At 49.8% G+C, this 24,947-nt stretch overlaps 1 protein-coding gene across 1 annotated transcript; it reads right to left on the bottom strand.

The window, feature by feature from the left end:
• Nucleotides 1-4,417: 4,417 nt before the first annotated feature.
• LOC118213615 (transmembrane protein 198-B-like) lies at nt 4,418-24,137 on the bottom strand. The gene is made up of 5 exons (XM_035392601.1): nt 23,256-24,137; nt 9,266-9,623; nt 8,005-8,580; nt 6,729-6,931; nt 4,418-4,762 (listed from the first exon to the last, which is right to left on the bottom strand). The coding sequence occupies exons 2-5, from the start codon at nt 9,432-9,434 to the stop codon at nt 4,607-4,609; spliced, it is 1,104 nt and encodes a 367-aa protein (XP_035248492.1). The 5' UTR covers nt 9,435-9,623; nt 23,256-24,137; the 3' UTR covers nt 4,418-4,606.
• Between the last annotated feature and the right edge of the window lie 810 nt (nt 24,138-24,947).

Genomic DNA, 24,947 nt, shown 5'->3' with positions numbered 1-24,947 from the left:
TTCTCTTTTGTTGTTGCCAGCTAATGCTAATAAGGTTGTTGCTATTGGCTGTAGTTTGTAGCTAGTTAGCTAACATGCCAGTTAACGTTATCTCTGGAACTGTATGCAATGACCACAAGGTAAAGATGTAACGTGAAACCAGTGAGCTCAATAAATACACGCCCTTTGCAATTTCATGGTTTGTTGTCATTGATACTCTAATTAACAGAGCGGATTACCAGTCAAACACTGCAAATGGATTTGTTTCAGAAATAGCCATCGTGTCATGTTAAGTCAGTGAGTCATAATAAAATGATCGTTTAAAAATGTATATATTAATTGTAAACGAAAGTCATCTTTAAAAAGAAAGCATGGCAAGGAAGGTTGTTTTGTGTGTGTGAATGGTAGCATGTGAAATACATCATGTGATCAGCACAGACTTCTCGGGTGAATGTGAAGGCAGCAGAGGCCTGGGACAGGTCTTCTCAGTAAGATTAAGACAATATGCCGTTTAAGCTCATGATGCATGGGCAGTCAATAAAGCAGGGAATTATGGGTACTTATTTGACAGCACTATGTTCTCTCCAGGAGAGAGAAAGGGAGAGAGAGCAAGAGTGAGAGAAAGAAAGAAAGAGAGAGAGAGACAGAGAGAGACAGAGAGAGAAAGAGAGAGATTCAGCTGCACGTCTGCCCATTGAGCTTCAGTCTTCTTCTTCAGTCTTCTGAGCTTCTTCTTCCTCTCATGTCTGTGCAAGTCCAGCTCCTAAACGGCTGCATCATAGGAAGTCTGCATACCGTAGCATGCTTTGGATGAGAGCACGTGCTTGTCGTCACTGTCTCAAATCAACATTGATTGCGCAACCCCCTCCCCCCCCCCTTTTTCTCTCCAATTTGGAATGCCCAATCATGCTCACGCTGCAGAGCTCTGTGTTGCTAAATCGGGGGAGCGCAGACAAGCATGTCGGAGCTCGTGCTGCTAGAAATCATGCTGCAGTTCGCCAGCTGGGCTCAAACAGGTATGAGTCAAAGGAAGGCGTGTCGTGTGCAGCCGAACCGTGTTCAAATATAACAGTTGATGGAAAGAACGGTAATAGCACTGAAAGATCTAAACAGAATGAGGGTAAAGGTCACATGCGGCTAAATGGCCCAATCAGCAGCTACCACAACACAATAACACGATGACTCAACTGACATGTTCTCATGTCTTCATATATCATCACAGGAAGCTTCACCCCAGTGCAATACCGTACATGTTGGTAAAGAAAAAAAAAACCCCATATACAGTTTACATTGATTGTAATATTTCTGTCTCATTTTCAAGGACAAAATTACGTGAACTGAAATGTTAAAAGAAGGCCAACACTGCGAGGATATTTGTAAAAATGGTAAAATGATTCTGCACTGTCTTCAGTCTGCATTTACGTAGTGAGAAGATGTGTCTGTGGTAGAGAGTTGCTCTTCAGTTTGAGTCGCAAAGGTTGTGATTTGGTTATTTAAGACAGGGGGAACTCGTGCACTATTACCGCATTTCAAACTGCACTCCTCCATCCACATCCACCATCACTGGGGTTCTTTTCCCTTCTTCTCCATGTCGCACAGTGATGACATCACAGTAAGGAAGACTCCGCCTCTCTCTCTTCAAGGATGTCGATTCCTCCAGTGTTGATATGGGGCACATCCTGTTTAAAAAGACAGTGATGTTGCAGCCTTCACTAAGAATCCTCCTCTATGTGAGAAAGCACACCAGTTTAGCCTGGAGCACTGGCTGAACAGTGCAGTGTCCCTGGGGGTGATGGGGATGTCACATACAAACAGCACCTTCTACACTCTTCCTTTCAACAACTTGTCATTTTGTTGCCCATTGTCAGTCATTTATTCAATATAAACAATACATTTTTAAACAATACATGGCAATTGTAGAAATTAGGAATTTTCAACATACATACATACATACCTACATAAACAGACACATACTGTTCATATGTAATCTCATTTATACATACATCACTCTTACAATCTTCCTCTGGTACCCACAAAGCACACATACCCACAACCAAACACACATATTCATATTCACACATGTAAACAAACAAACAAACACATAGACAGAGAGTGTGAGAGAGAGAGAGAGAGAGAGAGAGAGAGAGAGCAACAAGAAATCAGGAAAAAAATAAAAGCACAGAACTGTTCAAAGAAGGCTTTAGAATCACATTTTTATCATATCCAGGCCCATACAAGGACATGCATTAATATAATAAATACAATGAATAATAATAATGCAAAAAGGTCAGAATGTTAAAAATTCAGAGCCCCAATAGGAGCTGAACTGAAGCACAACGCAGTAGCTCAGGTAACCCCTGAACTAGTAGTGTGACTGGTGCAAATGAATCCTAATTAAACTTAAATAAATAAAAAGACAAATAAATTAATACTGTACATCTCACATCGAGGGACACAATGCTTTAGAGATACCATACAAATGAACTCCTGATCCAACAGACAAACAGATCAGTCCATTAGAAAAATAAATATGAAAAAAGATAAAAATCACAAGAGCAATAACACAGCACTGCATACAGTATGAAACCAAACTGAAACCAAAACTGCACGGGGGGGGGGGGGGGGGGGGGGGCTCACTGAGCATGTGCAGAAGAGCAGAGGAGACTGAATAGGCATGTGCAAAGGGACAGAGGAGACTGAGCATGTGCAGAGGAGCAGAGGAGACTGAGCATGTGCAGAAGAGCAGAGGAGACTGAATAGGCATGTGCAAAGGGACAGAGGAGACTGAGCATGTGCAGAAGAGCAGAGGAGACTGAGCATGTGCAGAAGAGCAGAGGAGACTGAGCATGTGCAGAAGAGCAGAGGAGACTGAGCATGTGCAGAAGAGCAGAGGAGACTGAATAGGCATGTGCAGAAGAGCAGAGGAGACTGAATAGGCATGTGCAAGGGGACAGAGGAGACTGAGCATGTGCAGATGGCCAGAGGAGACTGAGCATGTGCAGATGGCCAGAGGAGACTGAGCATGTGCAGATGGCCAGAGGAAACTGAGCATGTGCAGATGGCCAGAGGAGACTGAGCATGTGCAAAGAATTATTACCAGGTGTCTGACAGTCGTAAAGACGTTTATTCCTTATTCCCTGTAACACCATTTCACTATAATTAATGTGAGTCTGTTCAAAGTGCCTGTTATTGTGGAGAGGGTGTTTGGTAGGGTGACAGAGGGTGGTAGGGTGACAGAGGGTGTCTACCACTGTAGAGCTCAACGTGTCCCACTTCTGAACTGACACTCAACCTTTCTGTTCTTTCAATGACTCTCTCTCTCTCTCTCTCTCTCACACACACACATACTAGTTTTCCTGGTTTAACATAATGCAGCTCCAGTTCTTTCTCTCAGTCGCATCCATATACATAGAAGCTACTTCATCACTGTTCACAGGCCTCCTCCATCCCTATCAGCATAAGGTCCTCCACCTTCACTGCGATCTCTGACAAAAACTGCTCTGAACCCCCTCCCTTCACACACACCCTCCCCCCACTCACCACGCCCCCTCCACTCACCACAAACACAGAGTTTCTGAACCTGGCCACAGAGAAATTCCTGACGTGAGACTCCAGCTTGCTTCCACTAGAGTCCAGCAGAGGTGATCTGCAAAGTAACTTGTTTACCTGCTTTAGTAAGAGCGCAGTTTTACAGTCTGACACAGGGACAGTATGACAGGGCCCGGGACACCCGGTCCACTCAGTGAAAGTGCAGCTGCGAAGAGGGGCACAGGGCAGAAGAGAGCTCCTCCCCATTAAGAGGGAGAAGTCAGTCACGTGACCGGAAATTCCCTGAATTTCACAGGAAGTACTTGTAAAGTGATAAAAACACTTTTTTTTTTTTTTTTTTTTTTTTTTTTTGGAATGCCCAATTACGGTTTACGTTGAAACTCAACTTCCAATCAGATTTGGGAAGAGCACAGATTTTCCCACCGCGGTTTGCAAGCTGAGCTCGCGCACGCACAGGGGCTGGAGCTCAGCAGACAAACCGGCAGACACTCGGGAGTCAGCACTGGCACAGACTGGACCTGAACCCAGACCACAGGGGCCCGACCACAGGGGCCCGACCGCAGGGGCCCGACCGCAGGGGCCCGACCGGGACGAGCCACCCAGCGGCTCCATCGTATGCTATTTTTAAATAAAAAGTGCTCGCGTTTCACTTCCTTTGTTCTGGTCCTAATATATACATATAAAGCACTGTGGTTCAATGAACAAAAAAGTGCATGAAATTAACAGACCAAACAGCTGGCATGGCATCTTAACATTAGAGGAAACATTTCCTTTCTTTTGCTTTTTTTTTTCTCTCTCCGATGCGGTCGTGTTGTTTTTGTATTTCCTGTGCGTGAATCTGAGCGTCTCGCAGATTGGGGTATAACTGGGTTCTGCTGAAAATATGGGGGTAGGGGGCTTCCTTTAGGGTGTCCTGTGGAGGGGCGGTCCTGTGGAGGGGCGGTCGAGCGACCCCAGCCGTGGACCCAGTGAGGGAGAGAAGCGTGGCAGAGGAAAAGGCCAGGTCTGCAGTGTTGCTCTAACAACGAACACGACACAGTGGCCTGCAGCACCTGCGCGGGTCCAGCAGGGGGCAGCCTCACACCCGCATGGCGGGCCCTGCTGAGGCGGTCAGGGGCACGGTGGAGCCGCACTCATAGTCCAGGTCCACTACGGTGTGGGTTCCACTGACCAGCCGGCCCGGAGGGTACGACCGCCGCCCCTCCTCTCTGTCCCGAAAACTCTGGATGTAACTCTGAAAAAGAGATACAATAGAGTGAGTACAGAGAAACACAGTATTTCCCCTGTCCCACAGGCTGGCTCATTATACCCTTCTACCACTGTAGAGATGAACCAGGCTGGCTCATTATAGCCCTTTCCCACTGTAGAGCTGGAACCAGGCTGGCTCATTATAGCCCTTTCCCACTGTACAGCTGAACCAGGCTGGCTCATTATAGCCCTTTCCCACTGTAGAGCTGAATCAGGCTGGCTCATTATACCCCTTTCCCACTGTAGAGCTGAACCAGGCTGGCTCATTATACCCCTTTCCCACTGTAGAGCTGGAACCAGGCTGGCTCATTATAGCCCTTTCCCACTGTACAGCTGAACCAGGCTGGCTCATTATAGCCCTTTCCCACTGTACAGCTGAACCAGGTTGGCTCATTATACCCTTCTTCCACTGTAGAGCTGGAACCAGGCTGGCTCAGTATACCCCTTTCCCACTGTAGAGCTGAACCAGGCTGGCTCATTATACCCCTTTCCCACTGTAGAGCTGAACCAGGCTGGCTCATTATAGCCCTTTCCCACTGTAGAGCTGGAACCAGGCTGGCTCATTATAGCCCTTTCCCACTGTAGAGCTGGAACCAGGCTGGCTCATACCAGAGAGAGACAGAGTGAGGACAGAGATAGAAAAGACAGCGGGAGGGAGTGAGAGACACAGAGAGACAGAAAGGAGACAGAGACAGAGGGACTGAAGGAGAAGCTGAAAGGGACAGAGCAAGGAAAGAGAGATGCAGAGACAGACAGAGGGGATGAGAGATGCAGAGACAGACAGAGAGGATGAGAGATGCAGAGAGGATGAGAGATGCAGAGACAGACAGAGAGGATGAGAGATGCAGGGACAGAGAGAGAGGATGAGAGATGCAGAGACAGGCAGAGAGGATGAGAGATGCAGGGACAGACAGAGAGGATGAGAGATGCAGGGACACACAGAGAGGATGAGAGTGAGAGATGCAGGGACAGACAGAGAGGATGAGGGATGCAGAGACAGACAGAGAGGATGAGAGATGCAGGGACAGACAGAGAGATGCAGGGACAGACAGAGAGGATGAGAGATGCAGAGAGGATGAGAGATGCAGAGACAGACAGAGAGGATGAGAGATGCAGGGACAGACAGAGAGGATGAGAGTGAGAGATGCAGGGACAGACAGAGAGGATGAGAGATGCAGGGACAGACAGAGGGGATGAGAGATGCAGGGACAGACAGAGAGGATGAGAGATGCAGGGACAGACAGAGAGGATGAGAGATGCAGAGACAGGCAGAGAGGATGAGAGATGCAGGGACAGACAGAGGGGATGAGAGATGCAGGGACAGACAGAGGGGATGAGAGATGCAGGGACAGACAGAGAGGATGAGAGATGCAGGGACAGACAGAGGGGATGAGAGATGCAGGGACAGACAGAGGGGATGAGAGATGCAGGGACAGACAGAGAGGATGAGAGATGCAGGGACACACAGAGAGGATGAGAGATGCAGAGACAGGCAGAGAGGATGAGAGATGCAGGGACAGACAGAGAGGATGAGAGATGCAGGGACACACAGAGAGGATGAGAGTGAGAGATGCAGGGACAGACAGAGAGGATGAGGGATGCAGAGACAGACAGAGAGGATGAGAGATGCAGGGACAGACAGAGAGATGCAGGGACAGACAGAGAGGATGAGAGTGAGAGATGCAGGGACAGACAGAGAGGATGAGAGTGAGAGATGCAGGGACAGACAGAGAGGATGAGAGATGCAGGGACAGACAGAGAGGATGAGAGATGCAGAGACAGACAGAGAGGATGAGAGATGCAGGGACAGACAGAGAGGATGAGAGATGCAGGGACAGACAGAGAGGATGAGAGATGCAGGGACAGACAGAGAGGATGAGAGATGCAGGGACAGACAGAGAGGATGAGAGATGCAGGGACAGGCAGAGGGAGGCGGGGGGGGGGTGTCTTACGGGGGAAAGCACGTCCCCGTCGTAGCGGCGGATGGGGGTGGGTTTTCGGCGGTAGGTGGGCTCGGGGTGCAGCTTGGGGGCGTGCGTGTGCTGGGAGTGGTGGTGCCGCTGCTGTTTCTTCTTCTTCTTTCTCCCCTCTCTCCTCTCCTCCTTCTGACGGATCCGCATCAGCTGCACCCGTCGCTGCTGGCGACTGATTATCACTGAGAGAGAATTACCATCATTAACAGCGATAACAATGATCATAACAGTCATGTTTTATATATCAACAAGAGCAGGTCAAAACCTAGTATATGGCTGGACCGAACCGGCCGACCAATGGTGTGACTTCATCACTCAGTCACTCAGTCACTCAGTCACAGACATGCGCGGTGTAACTTCACTCACTCACTCAGTCACTGACATTCGCGTTTACAGGGCTGGCCCCGCTCTTGCGGTCCAGCCAAAAACACAATGAAGCACGAGTATCTCTAATGTAGCATTTTATATTTTATGGAAATGATTTCTTCAGGAACAGAGAGGGAGAGAGAGACAGAGAGAGAGAGAGAGAGAGAGAGAGAGACTGAGAGCGAGAAAGAGAGATAGAGAGAGAGACAGAAAGAGAGATATTCAGGACAATAGTCATTTAATTTCTTGTACTCTCAGTGTGCTCTCTCACTTGCATGGATACGGAAGTTGGAGCGTCAGCTATTTCCACATCCTGGCTTGGAGCCTGAGACCTTGAGGGTCTGTGCAAGGACATGCACACTCACATACTCTTAATAAACATGTATGAGCCAGACACAACAGAGAAAACCAGCAAGCCTTGGATCACTGAGAAAAACAAACAGGAAATTCGATTTAGACCACGGGCATCAGGAATACAGTCCTGGAGGGCCGCAGTGTCAGCTGGTTTCTGGTGTGTTTCCTGCACCAGCGATTTATTTAACCCTCCTGTTATGTTGCGGGTCAAATTGACCCTTTTTAAAGTTTGAAAATCTAGGAAAAATACTTAAAATTATTTTTTCAGTATGAAACTTCTACTGGCCTTAATTAGTGTAATCAACATTTTAAATGAAAATGGTTCATTTCATGTATTTGCAAACCCCCCCTGTATGGGGATTGACCCGGGAACATTTTTGCTGTACCTAAAAAATGAACAGAACAGGAGGGTTAAGTCCTTGACCGGCTAAAGAATCCACAAAATGGCCTAAAATGGCGGCCGACTGAAAGGGAAACCCCAGAGGCCTGCGGAGACTGGCGCGCGGCACGCTGGCGGGCGCGGGGGCGGACTCACCCTCCGTGTGCGAGTAGCCCTCGGCCGTCACCTTCCACTGGACGATGACGCCGAGCAGGGCGAGGGCGGGCCACAGGCCCAGGACGGCCCAGCTGAGCCAGCAGACGGGGCGGCGGCGGGCGGCCACCACGCGCTCGTACAGGTAGCGCACGGCCAGCAGCATCTCGGCGAAGTAGTCGACGGTGACGGCGATGACGGCGGCGCCGAAGGCGGCGGTGGAGAGCGTGGTGAAGCAGCGCTGCCACTGCAGCGTCAGCACGGCGAAGAGCATGCCCGAGCCCAGCAGCGCGCCCAGCGGCACCCACGCCGTGCGCGGGTGGTAGAACTCCTCCGCCACCGCCAGCCCGGCCACCGCCACCAGCAGGCCCAGCAGCAGGCCCACCATGAAGAGGCCCACGCTGCGCACCAGCATGGTGACCAGGCCGCACAGCACGCCGATGCCCAGCCCGATGCCCGCGCTGGCCTCCACGCTCAGCTGCGTCTCCATCACGCGCTCCTTGTAGCACAGCACGAAGATGATGACGGAGCCGAACATCAGGCCCGTCAGGAACATCACCGCCTTGAAGCAGCGGTACCCTGGAGGAGGGGAGAGAGGGAGGGAAGAGGGGGGAAGAGAAGTGTGTGAGAGGGAAGAGAAGAGGAGGAGAGGGAATGCGAGGGGCGAAAGGCGGAAAGACAGAATTAATATTTGCTCTACTTGAAGTCATACGAAAAGAAATGCTAAAACCATGAAGGTGAGGAGGTATCTGTCTATTCTACCTCATAATGGATGCATTCCTGTGCTCAGTGAACACTACTCTCTCCCAGCATGCACTGCTCTCCCCCAGCATGCTCTGCTCTCCCCCAGCATGCTCTGCTCTACCCCAGCATGCTCTGCTCTCCCCCAGCATGCCCTACTCTATCCCAGCATGCTCTACTCTACCCCAGCATGCCCTACTCTATCCCAGCATGCTCTACTCTACCCCAGCATGCCCTACTCTATCCCAGCATGCTCTGCTCTCCCCCAGCATGCTCTGCTCTACCCCAGCATGCTCTGCTCTACCCCAGCATGCCCTACTCTATCCCAGCATGCTCTACTCTATCCCAGCATGCTCTACTGTCCCAGCATGCTCTACTCTCCCAGCACGCTCTACTCTCCCAGCATCCTCTACTCTCAGTATCCTCTACTCTCCCAGCATGCTCTACCCTCCCAGAATGCTCTACTCTCCCAGCATGCTCTACTCTCCCAGCATGCTCTACTCTCCCAGCATGCTTGTTTTACCGAAGAAACAGTAGATGATGCCGAAGACGCAGCACATGGAGCAGATGACGGAGGGGATGATGTCATAGCGGCGCTCGATCTTGTCCTCGCAGCTGTACAGGCGCTCAGGGCTCCAGGGAGACGGGAGAAGGGCCAGCTTGAAGGCCGGCGTCTGCAGCATCGTTGTCATGGTGACGGAACGGAAGGGCGCGCAGGAGTTCGGAAGCAGGGGCAAGGGGGAAGGGGGAGATGAGGACAGGGGTGGGATGTGGGGGAGATGAGGACAGGGGTGGGATGTGGGCGGGGTGAGGGTGGGGTGAGGGTGGGGTGGGGCTGGGCTGGGAAGATTAGGAGGTGCTTCCCATCCAAAGTGATCCACCTGAACAGGATGAGAGGGAAGTGAAGTCAGGCATGCACAAAGCATTTCGCTAAAACAAAGAATCCACGTCTTTAAAAGCCGAAATTCATTTTACATCAGGTCTTTACTGCAGTATCTGAGACGCTATAGGCCAAAGGGCCTTTCTATTATTCAGTCCTGAAGTATGTCCACCTGCAAATAAATGATTGGTTCCCGTGTGAATCACAAACTGAACCCAGAGAATATTCTGGAAGGCTAACGATGAGTGAGAGAGTTTGCAGTAATACACCCAGCCTACGTGACTGCGTTCTGTGTCCCCGCACACTGAAAAGGAAAAAGAGCTAACACACCACAATTACCCTCCACTGAGCCAGACGTCCAAGATAAGCAAGAATGGGACGGGCCCCTGCAGGAGCAGCTGGAGTTCACTGCGTCTCTCTCTTCCAGCAACAACAGGAAGCAGTGCGGGGAAATGGAGCCATTATATCAGGAATCAGCTCTGGCACAGCCTCAGATATGAGAGCCCAGAGCAGTTACAGTTACAGCGCCATGTGAAGACAAACTCAAACCCACAGCTGCAGTGCAGGTCACACACACTGCCGAGCTGGGAAATCAAGACGGCTCGGCGTTTGACTGGTGCTGCCTTGCAGCAGCTGTACGGATGGATCCTTTCAAAAAATCACGTGTGTGTGCGCAAGTCACCTTGGATACAACAGTCAGTGAGCAAATGACCAGAAATAATGTAACCGGCACGCGTACCAATGGGCTTTAGCACGAGTACGAAATGGAGGCGCTTGAAAATGAGGGAGAGCAGAATGTCCCCTCGCTCAGGAGCACTGCTCTGGGCCACAGGACCGAAAAAAGGAGGGCGTCCCTCTCCCTCCGCAGGGAAAGAGCTCTGGGCCTTTTCTCCCTCCTTTCTCACTCTGCTAATTCTCTATCCCTCACCTCCACCTCCTTCATAGTCCCTTTTTCCCTTTCTCCCATTTCACTCCCCTCTGATTTTCTCTCTGTCAGTGCTGTAGATGACACGGTGTAGTGTGTAGTGTCAGTGCTGTAGATGACACGGTGTAGTGTGTAGTGTCAGTGCTGTAGATGACACAGTGTAGTGTGTAGTGTCAGTGCTGTAGATGACAGTGTAGTGTGTAGAGTCAGTGCTGTAGATGACACAGTGTAGTGTGTAGCATCAGTGCTGTAGATGACACAGTGTAGTGTGTAGCGTCAGTGCTGTAGATGACACAGTGTAGTGTGTAGTGTCAGTGCTGTAGATGACATGGTGTAGTGTGTAGCGTCAGTGCTGTAGATGACACAGTGTAGTGTGTAGCGTCAGTGCTGTAGATGACACAGTGTAGTGTCAGTGCTGTAGATGACACAGTGTAGTGTGTAGTGTCAGTTCTGCAGATGACAGTGTACTGTGTAGCGTCAGTGCTGTAGATAACAGTGCAGCATGTAGAGTCAGTGCTGTAGATGACAGTGCAGTGTGTAGAGTCAGTGCTGTAGATGACAGTGCACTGTGTAGCGTCAGTGCTGTAGATAACAGTGCAGCATGTAGAGTCAGTGCTGTAGATGACAGTGCAGTGTGTAGAGTCAGTGCTGTAGATGACAGTGCAGTGTGTAGAGTCAGTGCTGTAGATGACAGTGCAGTGTGTAGAGTCAGTGCTGTAGATAACAGTGCAGTGTGTAGAGTCAGTGCTGTAGATGACAGTGCAGTGTTTAAAGTCAGTGCTGTAGATAACAGTGCAGTGTGTAGAGTCAGTGCTGTAGATGACAGTGCAGTGTGTAGAGTCAGTGCTGTAGATGACAGTGCAGTGTTTAAAGTCAGTGCTGTAGATAACAGTGCAGTGTGTAGAGTCAGTGCTGTAGATGACAGTGCACTGTGTAGCGTCAGTGCTGTAGATAACAGTGCAGTGTGTAGAGTCAGTGCTTTAGATGACACAGTGTAGTGTGTAGCGTCAGTGCTGTAGATGACACAGTGTAGTGTCAGTTCTGCAGATGACAGTGTACTGTGTAGCGTCAGTGCTGTAGATAACAGTGCAGTGTGTAGAGTCAGTGCTGTAGATGACAGTGCACTGTGTAGCGTCAGTGCTGTAGATAACAGTGCAGCATGTAGAGTCAGTGCTGTAGATGACAGTGCAGTGTGTAGAGTCAGTGCTGTAGATAACAGTGCAGTGTGTAGAGTCAGTGCTGTAGATGACAGCGCAGTGTGTAGAGTCAGTGCTGTAGATAACAGTGCAGTGTGTAGAGTCAGTGCTGTAGATGACAGTGTAGTGTGTAGCGTCAGTGCTGTAGATGACAGTGCAGTGTGTAGAGTCAGTGCTGTAGATGACAGTGCAGTGTGTAGAGTCAGTGCTGTAGATGACAGTGCACTGTGTAGCGTCAGTGCTGTAGATAACAGTGCAGCATGTAGAGTCAGTGCTGTAGATGACAGTGCAGTGTGTAGAGTCAGTGCTGTAGATGACAGTGCAGTGTGTAGAGTCAGTGCTGTAGATGACAGTGCAGTGTGTAGAGTCAGTGCTGTAGATGACAGTGCAGTGTGTAGAGTCAGTGCTGTAGATGACAGTGCAGTGTGTAGAGTCAGTGCTGTAGATGACAGTGCAGTGTGTAGAGTCAGTGCTGTAGATGACAGTGCAGTGTGTAGCGTCAGTGCTGTAGATGACAGTGCAGTGTGTAGAGTCAGTGCTGTAGATGACAGTGCAGTGTGTAGAGTCAGTGCTGTAGATGACAGTGCAGTGTGTAGAGTCAGTGCTGTAGATGACAGTGCAGTGTGTAGAGTCAGTGCTGTAGATGACAGTGCAGTGTGTAGAGTCAGTGCTGTAGATGACAGTGCAGTGTGTAGCGTCAGTGCTGTAGATGACAGTGCAGTGTGTAGAGTCAGTGCTGTAGATGACAGTGCAGTGTGTAGAGTCAGTGCTGTAGATGACAGTGCAGTGTGTAGAGTCAGTGCTGTAGATAGCAGTGCAGTGTGTAGAGTCAGTGCTGTAGATGACAGCGCAGTGTGTAGTTTCAGCATGTAGTTGTAGGCGTGAATATCCAGCATCCGAGAGAACAGAGTGGTCTTGGGTGTTAATGAATGAACAGTTTCCACCAGAGATCAAATTACTAGCAGATGCTAATGGAGGGCAAAGGAAGTGTGAATGAAAATCATGAAGGTGTTAAACATACCAAAAAAACCTATTATGCTACTATTATCTGAACCTCCCACTTCCTGTCCGTTGTCATAACAACAGAGGGATGCTGAATTATGAACACCTTCAGGTTATTCAGGACTTGGCCAATGACAGAGCTGCATAGCACCCATAGCAACAGCCTAAGAGCCAATCAGCGACCCTGCCTGTGCCTCTCAGGTTTTTTCTCTACCGCAGCTTCAAGACCCCACGTTCCCTCCATCGACGAGACAGCGCATGTAAACAATGGATCTCAGAAGTAGGCATGGTCTGTGCCAGCACACCCCAGAGACTGCTGGCCTTCACTGCTCGTTTGGTAACGCGCGAAAGACACATCAGCAGGCATTACAGCCGTACAACTGTTTCAGGAACTATTTGTGCGAGTATCTGGGTGAGAGAGAGAGAAGGAGAAAAAGAGATCGAGGAAACAGTGAAAGATGGAGAGAGGGAGAGGAGAGAAAGATGTAGAGATAGGGAGAGAGAGGGGGGAGAGAGAAAGAGGTAAAAAAAAAAAAAACGGAAAAGGGAAAGAGAGAGAGCAGCCTTAATAGGATTATGCGCAACCTTCTCCGTTTTCCTGGCTGAGCTCGTCCTGTACTCTGAGCTTTAAAGGGCAGAGCACACCAGGCCCTGTGAGACAGGAAGAGACCCCCCCCCCCACCCGATGGCCCCCACCCACCCCACACCACCCACTCCACACCACAGAGCTCGTCCCTGTGAGAGAGGGAACGAGCAGCCAGGCCAGCCTGGCCCAGCCAAAGGCCTCTACAAGCCTGTGCCCACGACCTACCGCCAATAGGACGATCACACTGTTCAGCCTGCTTGTCCCCCTGCAGCTCCTCGGGAGCCGACGTCACGATCGACCGCTACTGACACGACGCGCCCCCTGGTGGTTAACGTTGTCCTCCAGTTAACGTTCCGGAATCCGGAAACATGGCCCCCCGCCACAACCCCGCTGTGGACCCTGACCGCACGCCGGCAGGTGGCTGGCTCAGCTGACCCCGGTGTGGCTGAACAAATGCAGCTAATGATCCTCACGCTGTGTCACACACATTAACGCACCATCGAAAGCAGAGCTGCAGGTTCAAGCCCCAGGGCAGCAGCTGCTGCTACTGCTCGCTTCTGAAACTCGTTGGGGAAATAGAAGTTTCCAGAAAATATGTCTGCTCATGAAAGTAATTTCGTAACAGCCACAAGAACACCTGAACGTGCCTTACAATCAGCGATTTCCCCTTACATAATGCTAGCACAAATGAGGGTTTAGTCAGGAATAACCATGAACCAAAAGAGAAATGCAAACTTTTTGGAAGATCTTTTTGGAGATCATGGCGATGGTAGAGGAGATTGAAGACAGGCAACACGTATTATTCGGTGGACTAAATAGTGGGTTAACAAACAAAGCCAAACAGGTAGCTTGGGAGTGTGTCACCACTGCAGTGAATGAGGTGGGGCAGCAAAAAGCTAATGCAAAGTTCACCACAGGCTTGGACGCATGTGCGTCCCAAACTGCAATACCCCTACATAACCAGCAGGAAAATCACTTACGTCAAGTCTAGACTTTGCGTAGAGATAAGATAATTTCCACGTCAAAGTAAGGTTTTATAAATAGCTACTTATACGTGGTTTTCTGCGTAAGTCATACTTAAGATCAAAATTGATCGTAAGTACGCTTTATAAATGAGGCCCCTGAACCGACCGCAGGAGTCCGTTAGCCAATGAGACGGGGCATATCGGCTGACTGACACCGTCCCTCCCTACGGCAACTACCCTGACTTACGTACCACTAGAAGACAAGCCCACGGTGTGAGGGGCTGAAAGACGTGCCCAAAACACGTTCCGATAAAAGTCTTCTTCTGTAATTATCTCCCTGGCCTAGTTTCACCAGCGCTGCTGCAAGACGAGGGGGGTCTCCAGGGTGACCTAATCAAAACAACGTTATGTAACAATAATTCTCATACTGTGTTATTCACCTCATATTCACAATGTAACTGATATAATGAAAAGCAAAAAGAAAACACTGAAAAATGTTTGATATTTTGTCCCTTCCGTGATTCCTGATTTTCCCTGGGATCTGCAGGTCTGAGGAATGGGTTGATTCTGCAGCCATCAGAAGCGGCGTGAGCATCAGCTGAAGCAGAGGCGCACTGGATGTTCCCGTCGAGGGCAGGGAGAGCGTTAAGACTGACTGACTCCTGTGGAGTCACATCTGGGGTAAACCTGGCTAGGCTTGAGTGTTCCTGGCTCCTGGCATCAACTGCATTAGAGGGCACTGCTGGGCACCCCCCAGCCCCCCCAAGTGGGTGTGAAAGTGCTTGGGGGGGGGTTACTGCGCATGTCTGGATCTTAGTGGCGCCCTGCTGGCCTTGCAGATGCTCAGAGCAAAAACAGTCAGAGAGCATTCAAACCCAGCGTTCTGGCAATCCACTATTCCCATCCCAGTATTACCACATCCAACCCACCATTACATTTTTTTAATTCCCAGAGGTAGTTTTATGAATATACTGTGTACATAAATAAAAATGTCTGCATTGCCAAGAATCTCTTTGTTGCGAACTCATATACTCATTCACATTTGTAAACGTCCATCCTCCAGTTATTTTTTATGGGAATGACCCGCCCTCAAACACTTCTGGTGTTTGTGAACAGTGTGAGAGCAGCAATTTTCAAAACTTCAAACACAAAGTCCAAAAAGAATTAATCCCTCCACTCAGTACAATGATGAACATCACATTCATTTCTACTCTATGTGTTGGTATTATAAATGCATTGGCCCACTATGTTTGTGTTGATAGTTGGCAGTTTGGTTTGGAGTTTGGCTTCAAACCAGGAGGTTCTGGGTTCGAAAGGTTCCACACAGGAACAGATGAAAGTGAAAGAGCCTGCTAAAAAACTCTACGCAGGAAGCTCCGTCCGCTGGCAGCCACGGAAAGGATAAATCACGACTCGCTAGCATTTCGCAGCTTGGCGCTGAAAGGAGCTCGCTCAGTGCACATGCTCAGTCTCCCACGGCGACGGGGCGGGCGGCGTTCTCCGCGGCCATTGGCCAGGCCCGCGTCACGCTCTGCCACGGGTACTGAGTGACATCAGCGGGCAGCGCGCCATCTTGTCACCGCGACAGACGCCACACGAAAGCGCGTCGTGAGACCCGGGGGGGGGAGCGGCGTCAGGGCTTAGTCACGCCCCGGTCCCCGCCGCCCGTCCCCACCGCAAGCTGCCGCGTCCCGCCCACGCCCTGCCGGTGACTCACACCCCAGGCCCCACGCTTCCCGAACCTGGCCCGGTCCCCCCACAGCTCTCATCTCCAGAACAAAGAGTCATTCACGAAATGTGTGTGTGTGCGTGCGAGTGTATGCAGCAAACGTGTGCACGTGTGTCTGCGTGGGCGAGCACACAGTGGGAACCAAAAGTCTGAGGACGCGGCCAAGTCCTGGTTTGTTTTCATTATTTGTCAAGGAACAAATGCGATCGCGATACTCCGAAAGCGCTTGTTATTCGAGAGCACATTATTCTGAGTAAGGGGAGCATATCAGGACAGCAAATCCCATCGCGGACACTGAACCCAATCCAACATTTCTGGGAGCAGGGAAAGAGGGAAAAGGGCCCAACATCAATAAACCCCAGCAGATCATTTATGGGAAATGGAGAGAAAGTGCAGGAATGAAATGGAAGAAGAGGCATTGCGTAAGCTGGCGGAATCAGTGCCAAGCAGAGAGAAGACAGTAATCAAGGAGGAAGACAGACACACCAAGTACTACACATTTTTGACTTTCAATATTTACCTACACACTTTTTGACTATAAAACAATGTATTCTGGAATAAGAAGTATAAACGGAGAATCATAATTGTATTAGTCATTGATAAATAATCAGAACAGCTCTCAGATCAGCTCTTGGTACAGTCCTCAGACTTCTGGTCCCCGTTACGAGAGTGTGTGTTCGTGTGTGTTCGTGTGTGTTCGTGTGCATTGGGTTCCACGAACGCAGCGTGCGCGTGTACCTGACTGTGTGTCAGCCAGGGCAGTCACGTTGGCTGGCTGCTCCTGCTCATCATCACCGTGCCCCTCAGCTGCTGCTCCCAACCTGCCCCTGCTCATCATCACCGTGTCGCTCAGCTGCTGCTCCCAACCTGCTCCGGGTGTGTCATTACAGCGCGTGGTCCCTGCGTCTGAGTCAGGGAGGTGCGGTAAGACGCCACCGAGCACGTGCGGCGATTTCACCTGCCGCCTTCCCGCTGACGTTCTGCCATTGATTTTCCACAACGTCACTGACGCACACGACAGTACGGGGCGGAAAACAAACAGCTGCCAATTTACTCATCCAGTCTTTCAATCCACATCTAAAACTCGCTGGTGTCGTTTATGACTGAAGTATCAACCGATCACGGTTGCAGCTAGTACTTCTGCCCACATTTCTGAAATCTTTTTTAAGTTGCCAATTCACAGTAAAAAAAATAAATTAAAAAAAAAACTACATATTAAATAACTGTATCAAACAGTTATTTAATGGAACAACAATGACTTTGGTACGGTGGCCTACAGGGACGATCGCAATTCAAGAAAAGAAAAAAAGCACAAACACAAAGGGAATGGCCTCCAACAAGAGAAAGGAAAAGAGGAGAACTGCTGCAAGACCAGCTGATATAACAGACGTGCTCCACACCACTTAGGAGGAGCAGCACAATGGAGCGTACCCTCATGCAGAGAGGAGCACGTCATGAGCGCATTGCGCCTGGCAGAGAACGGAGATGCGGGTCAGTCACTAACGCTGGTTTAGTTTCACGCAGCTAACTGCTGTGAGGTGACGCAAACTCGCTAGTTAGCTAACGCACCCACCGGAGTCGCTAGCCAGAATGGTTATTTTCATACCGTCTTCCCCTCAAGAGTACATTCCATTGCGCAACACATGCTAAGTGCCTTGGAGCATTTCCGCTGTATCAACTGGTTCTGCAGCGATTCCCCTCTTCGCATTGTTTTTGGAGCGCATTTCCCTTTATGCTAGCGCTTTCATTTTTGAAGCTCAACAGTCCTTGTGGGTCACCGCACTTCGCACTAGGTTTGTACTAAATACTTGCGGTTTTGACTGTTTATCATTAGCTAAATGTTTGAAGCACAAATTACAAAAAGTGTTCCTTGCAAAATATCAACTTTACAGTTATTCCACTCCAGTATACAGTGGACCTGTGGCCGTTATTATCCCTGTAAGTGTAACAGTGGTGTGACCGCATGTGGCCATGGTTCCCTGCCATTGGTTTTTCCTCCCTGCATTAGACAGTGATCAGCGATGTGTTTCACCATCGACGACTGCTGCCTACAGTGCATTAAAAGACGTGAAAGAGACAACTGACAAGCAATTCATTACGCATTACATTACAAGCACTTAGCAGACGCTCTTAATCCAACACACAGGAGAGAAGATCCGCGGAACCCTCGGGAATACAAACGTGCGGTATCCAATCAGCACAGCCGACGACCTGAACAATTGCAGCCAACGATGCCAGCGTCCGTCTCGACGGCGGAGCGAAGCGTTTCTGGCAGTCCGCAGCCTCGAGGAAGCACGCGAGGCGTCCAGCTTAACCTGACGCCCGTCTCATTGAAGTCTCAGCGGTAAAGACCCAGTCAGGCTCTGTGCTAAGTGCAGCAGAGCAGTGGAGCTGCTTTCACACCCGTTTCACTGGGGTCTCAGTCAGGGACTGGCCACTCCTGTTAGGGTACGGCACTCAGACTCACGGCAAGGGGGGGGGGGGGGGGGTGAGGCCTCAGTGTGAGGTGCGGCAGTGGCCCCCAGGCCCTGCGAGTCCCGCATCCTCCCACTGCAGCCGGAGCCACGCAGGGCCCCCTGCAGATCCTCGGACTCAGACTCAGCAGGGAGAGCAGCTGCCGCACACTCACACAGAGCTCATCCCTGCACCCAGCCCAGTGGGGTAAAGGCTACATCCAGTCCCTGCTCCCAGCTCAGGGGGGTAAAGGCTAGATCCAGTCCCTGCACCCAGCCCAGGGGGGTAAAGGCTACATCCAGTCCCTGCACCCAGCTTAGGGGGGTAAAGGCTAGATTCAGTCCCTGCACCCAGCCCAGGGGGGTAAAGGCTACATCCAGTCCCTGCACCCAGCTCAGGGGGGTAAAGGCTAGATCCAGTCCCTGCACCCAGCTCAGGGGGGTAAAGGCTACATCCAGTCCCTGCTCCCAGCTCAGGGGGGTAAAGGCTAGATCCAGTCCCTGCACCCAGCTCAGGGGGGTAAAGGCTAGATCCAGTCCCTGCTCCCAGCCCAGGGGGGTAAAGGCTAGATCCAGTCCCTGCTCCCAGCTCAGGGGGGTAAATGCTAGATCCAGTCCCTGCTCCCAGCTCAGGGGGGTAAAGGCTAGATCCAGTCCCTGCACCCAGCTTAGGGGGGTAAATGCTAGATCCAGTCCCTGCACCCAGCTTAGGGGGGTAAAGGCTAGATCCAGGCCCTGCTCCCAGCTCAGGGGGGTAAAGGCTACATCCAGTCCCTGCTCCCAGCTCAGGGGGGTAAAGGCTAGATCCAGTCCCTGCACTCAGCTCAGGGGGGTAAAGGCTAGATCCAGTCCCTGCTCCCAGCTCAGGGGGGTAAAGGCTAGATCCAGTCCCTGCTCCCAGCTCAGGGGGGTAAAGGCTACATCCAGTCCCTGCACCCAGCTTAGGGGTGTAAAGCAGCCCGTCCCAGCTCAGGGGTGTAATGGTTAGAGCCCAGCACAGCTCAGGGGGGTAAAGGCTAAAGCATGTCCCAGTTCAGGGGTGCAAAGGTTAGAGCCCGTATGAGTAAGTGACTGAATAAGGGACTGAGCGAGCGAGGGAGTGAGTGAGTGAGTGAGTGAGTGAGTGAGTGAGTGAGTGAGTGAGTGAGAGACCTTATGTTCTCTGAGCTTCAGACACAATCTGGAGCATCTACTGTCGAGTAAAAGACAACAGTGCAGCGGATTAATGGGATTATAATTGACTTTCTTTCCCTCTCCCTTTGCCTCACTCCCACCCTCACTGCCTCCCCAGGCCTGTTTCCCTCTCTCTCTCTCTCTCTCTCTCATGTAAAAAAAAAAAAAAAAAAAAAGAACATCCTCCTTCCTCACTGAATTAGATTTTCTGGCCACTCAGGAAAGCTGCTGCAGTTATTCTCTTTTCTAACCGTATCGGACATGGCCGCACACTCCGTTCCACACAGAGCGGTGCCATTCCTCGTCAGCCCCTCCCCCCGCCCCACCCCGCCCCTCTCCCCCGTTAAACACGGTCACGTCCCGCAGCCCGTAGCCCGCCGTCTCGCCCGCTCTGCTAAACGAGGTCGTTTCGCGGCTCTACAGCCGAGCATCAGCAGTTACGCGTAGCCGTCAACGGTAAAAACGAACGCTCTGATATTTGTTGACGTCCAGACCGTTCACTCACTGAACTACGGGGCTCCTGACGTGTTTACAGAAATACGCACACGAGCGCATGGGTGTCCACACACACACACACACACACACACACACACACAAAACACACACAAGCAAACGGGCAGGCACACACAATTGCGCACGCTCATACAAGCACACGCAAAAACACAAACACACCGAGTCAATATCAACGATGACCACTGACATTGCCCGAATACAATTTTGCGATTTACCTGCCTTTTCAAAAAAATATATATATTTTTTTTTTAAATGCCACAGTTAATATGGTGACAGAGCAAGATCTGGAAGCTCGGGACAAAGAAATTCTGAGAGAAGAGCCAAAGGCCATCAGAGAAATATGCTGTCACACCGCACACCAAGCGCATATCAGTCTCAAAGAACAGTGTCACATCTTCAGGCTTCAGCGTCTAACAGACTGAAGGTAAACACAGCGGTTGCCAGTAAGCTCGGAGAACAACGGTTATGCCCCAGCCTCTTATAGCACATCTCATCTGGCACACGTCCATGTCACCCAGGTCAAACCTGGTCTAACTCGCCTGTCTGGGTTGAACGCCCTCACTTGGGGTGCAGTACTCAAATTGATTGGAATAGATGAATGACTACTGTGCCCCAGAGGAAAATTAACTAGACCAGCCCACTGCAGCTGGATGACGTGCTCAATGTCAGGACAACCCTGTTGCAGGAAGGTTAGCACTCTTGTGTACACCCCGCATCTCAGTACCCAGCATGCCCTGTTCTCCTTTCCCCATTCCATTACAGATTTCAACTCCAATCACCCTCCCTTCGCTGTACGGAACCTGAGCGCAGCACATTAGACAAACAGACGCAGACGTGCACACACACAGACCACCTCTCACTGATAAACACACAGACCACCTCCCTATGAGATAAACCCACACAGACCACCTCTCACTGATAAACACACAGACCACCTCCCTATGAGATAAACCCACACACACCACCTCTCACTGATAAACACACAGACTACCTCCCTATGAGATAAACCCACACAGACCACCTCTCACTGATAAACACACAGACCACCTCCCTATGAGATAAACCCACACACACCACCTCTCACTGATAAACACACAGACCACCTCCCTATGAGATAAACCCACACACACCACCTCTCACTGATAAACACACAGACCACCTCCCTATGAGATAAACCCACACACACCACCTCTCACTGATAAACACACAGACCACCTCCCTATGAGATAAACCCACACACACCACCTCGCACTGATAAACACACAGACCACCTCCCTATGAGATCAACCCACACAGACCACCTCTCACTGATAAACACACAGACCACCTCCCTATGAGATAAACCCACACACACCACCTCTCACTGATAAACACACAGACCACCTCCCTATGAGATAAACCCACACACACCACCTCTCACTGATAAACACACAGACCACCTCCCTATGAGATAAACCCACACAGACCACCTCTCTTTGACAGACAAACAGACAGACAGACAGACAGGCAATCGAACAGACACACACACAGAGGCACAAACAGGCCCGGCAGGACTGGGCAGTAAGTGCACAGTGTTTGTCGTGCAATCTTTTGTCTAAACAGCCTTGAAACAAACATGGGCAACATCATAAGGACTACATGTCCACACAGTACAATCCAACTATAATTGCTATGATGCCATATTAGGCATGAGAACTTAATGATAAACAGTATCTACCTGATGGAATCACTTTGGTTGGTGGGACTGTGACATCATAATGTTGTGAGAACAAGAAGGTGTTCAATATGCTGAGGAGGCTGTGAGCATGCGACAGTGGCATTTACAGACTGGAACGGTTTGTGTTTGTGCCTTCTGTCAGTTGGCAAGCAGAGCATCTCCAAGTTCTTGTCTGTTCCCATGTTTCTCATCCCTTTCCAACAGAATGGTACAGTCACGACCGGACAAACTGGCATCGCTCATACTTCTAGTTTGAGTTCTGTGGGGAATACATAAGAGATGCACTGTGTAATGATCTTTGTTGTGTTCCGTGTCCGCAGAGAATTGGTGTTCAGCCATGAGCTGGTGCTTTAGCCTTAAGAGACAAACTGGGAGAAAAATAATGGCTGTAAAATGCTAGCCAGACGCATGCTGCCTGTAGAGTATGAATGGTCAACTAAACATGCAACCTCCTTGCCCTCCACCCAAAGGCACCCCTCTGAATTACCTGTCATTTTAAAGCATTGCCCCGGAGGAAGACTGACAAAGACCGGGTTTGAAGACTGACAGAGACATGATTGCGGACCTCCGGGGAAGTGTTGGGGGGGGGGGGGGGGGGGTTCTGATCACGGACTGAAGGGAAGGGGGGGTCTCAGGACTCATTTGGGGGGCTGGGCTCCCCCCGGGCTCCACCGTAATTCGAACCCTCCTTCCAGACAAACATGAAAGGGAATAAACGCTGCCTACAGTCTCGCACAAAGTGCACGTGACCAAAAGACTGCACAAGTGCAGATTCCGAGTCCGCTGCGTTGGGACCGTGCCAAATTTGACACCCATAACACTGTCGTATAGCTAGCATGCATGGAAATGGTCAGATAAAGTCCAAAGATCCAACAAAGAGAAAATGTATTTGTGAAAACACTGTGAATTTATGACTAAATGTAAACGAACAAGTTCTCAACAGAACACCAAAAACTGAAGGAATCTGAAACAATATCCCCATTGCTAAGATATGGAACTTGTTACGAACACACTGGCCACTTGGTTCGGCTCTTTTGTCAAATCCGTCATCACCATCGAAGAGACGGTGAATAATGGGGATGTACATTAAAAATATTATTAAATTAGCTGTCAATTCATCAAGGGAAATGCCGTGCTATTAAGTAGCTTCTTGTGGATACCCCAAGTATGTCGCAATGGCGGATCGCTTAAACTAGATTTTAAATTGCTCATAATTACTGCTGTGTTTAGAAGACCAATTGTTCCACCGCACTGTATCGTTTACTGTTCTTTCCTGGTTATTGTATCGGCACATATGTACACATGCTCACTATTAGTTAAATGCCATTCCATCCTATGTTCCCAAGAACAGAATCGCACAGCTCGGCTACTCACCCGCGCTACGACTCAGCATCCGAGAGGTACCACACACCGCAGACAGTTATGTCCTCCGCGCCCGCCAGCTGGATCAGAGATCGCCCGTCTCCGCACGGCCCGCTCCCCATCCTACAGTGCAGTCAGTCAGAGCTTCAGCATGGCGCGCTTCTCCGCTCGCTTTCTCCAGCGCAAAGCATCAAAGCAAAAGATCCTGACTGTTGTTATTGTACTGGCGCTCACACAGCGGTGACTGTCCTCTAACTACTGAGTCATAACTAGCCATAGACTGTGGACTGAAAACATGGTGAAATAGCGGGGCATCCGATATCTGACCTCGTAATCTGGTTCTAAATATCGATATAAGATAATAATGCTGGCTGCTTTATAGCCCACGTTCTCCCAGCTTGCATGTTCTGCCAACAGCCATGGACGTCAGAGCACGCGTCTCAGTCCAGTAGCCCCGAGTGATGATGTTAATTACCTCACACGGTTCGGAGTGTACCATTATGCGGAAGAGGGGCTAAGGCTGAATCCGGGCGAAGGCGGCACGTGTTGGCCAGGAGAGATGATGATACGCCAGGGATTAACATCACGGCTCCATTAAACGTGCCCTTTATGCAATATATTTGGACATCAAGCTGTGTGTGTGTGTGTGTGTGTGTGTGTGTGTGTGTGTGTGTGTGAGCCCCTGGAATGGCTCTGTTTATCAAAAGCATGCTGTAAACTGGAATAGAGCATTAGCTATGTACCTTAAATGTGTTCAACAGAAGACATATTTGAGGGAGCTGAAGGCTTGCAGCTATAGGGATCAGAGATGTTCAGTGTCTTCTGTGGAATTGTGTACGGTTTGTCTACAGCACTGGATTTTGTGTTGTGCCGAGAGGGAACCGACTGCATCCAAAATATCATTTGCACTGCAAAAACCAAAAAATAAATCAGTCTTAACAAGGATTTTATTCTTATATTTAGACTTCAGATCTTATTTCTATTACCTTTTTGAGAAATAATCAAAAAAAAGATTGCCAATGAGGTGAGACAGTTTGACTTATTTCAAGATTTGCCAATGGGGAAGGACAATTTCATTTATGAAATAAAAAGTAACTTTAAACAAGCCAATATTTTCTAATTGTGAGGAAAAACAAAATGTTAAGTCTCATTACAAAACTAAAACATTTGTCAAGAGTCTAGACAATCTTTTGTTTCCCCAAGTGTGCTCCTTCCAACCACCATGCCCTCACAACACCCCCCCCCCCCCCCCCCCCCCACTCCCACCCCAAAATCCCACTGTCACCCCTCAGAATTATCTGCCACTTAAAAGGAATATCTGTTCCCATGCATTTATTTACAGAAGAAAATGACTGACATTTGAGCACTGTGAGTAGTCAGTTGCTAAACCTGCAGTACTTGATCTCACTATTCCATTATATTTCTCTCCGGGTGACCTGTATCAAATCAGCCGGCTAGAGTTGGCAGTTATATAGTTGCCAGTTGCCTACTTATATGTGAGCTGCATATGTGGAGTCAGCAAAAGCTGCTTCTTTTAAGAAAAAGAAGTTCTTTGACAGCAGGTGTGGTCCAGGCAGTCACCTGAATCTGGGCGGATTCCAGTATTCACTGTGACATAACGCGCAACTGCACCAGTATAGCATAACACGATAGAAAAAGAGTTTATATTGTAGCAGGTCACCCGGCTTTGGCGGATAATGAGCC

Source organism: Anguilla anguilla, chromosome 15 (genome assembly GCF_013347855.1).
Source record: "Anguilla anguilla isolate fAngAng1 chromosome 15, fAngAng1.pri, whole genome shotgun sequence".
NCBI classification, from domain to species: Eukaryota; Metazoa; Chordata; class Actinopteri; order Anguilliformes; family Anguillidae; genus Anguilla; species Anguilla anguilla.
Note: the sequence above shows the minus strand (reverse complement) of the source record. Positions and strands in the feature narration are given on the sequence as shown.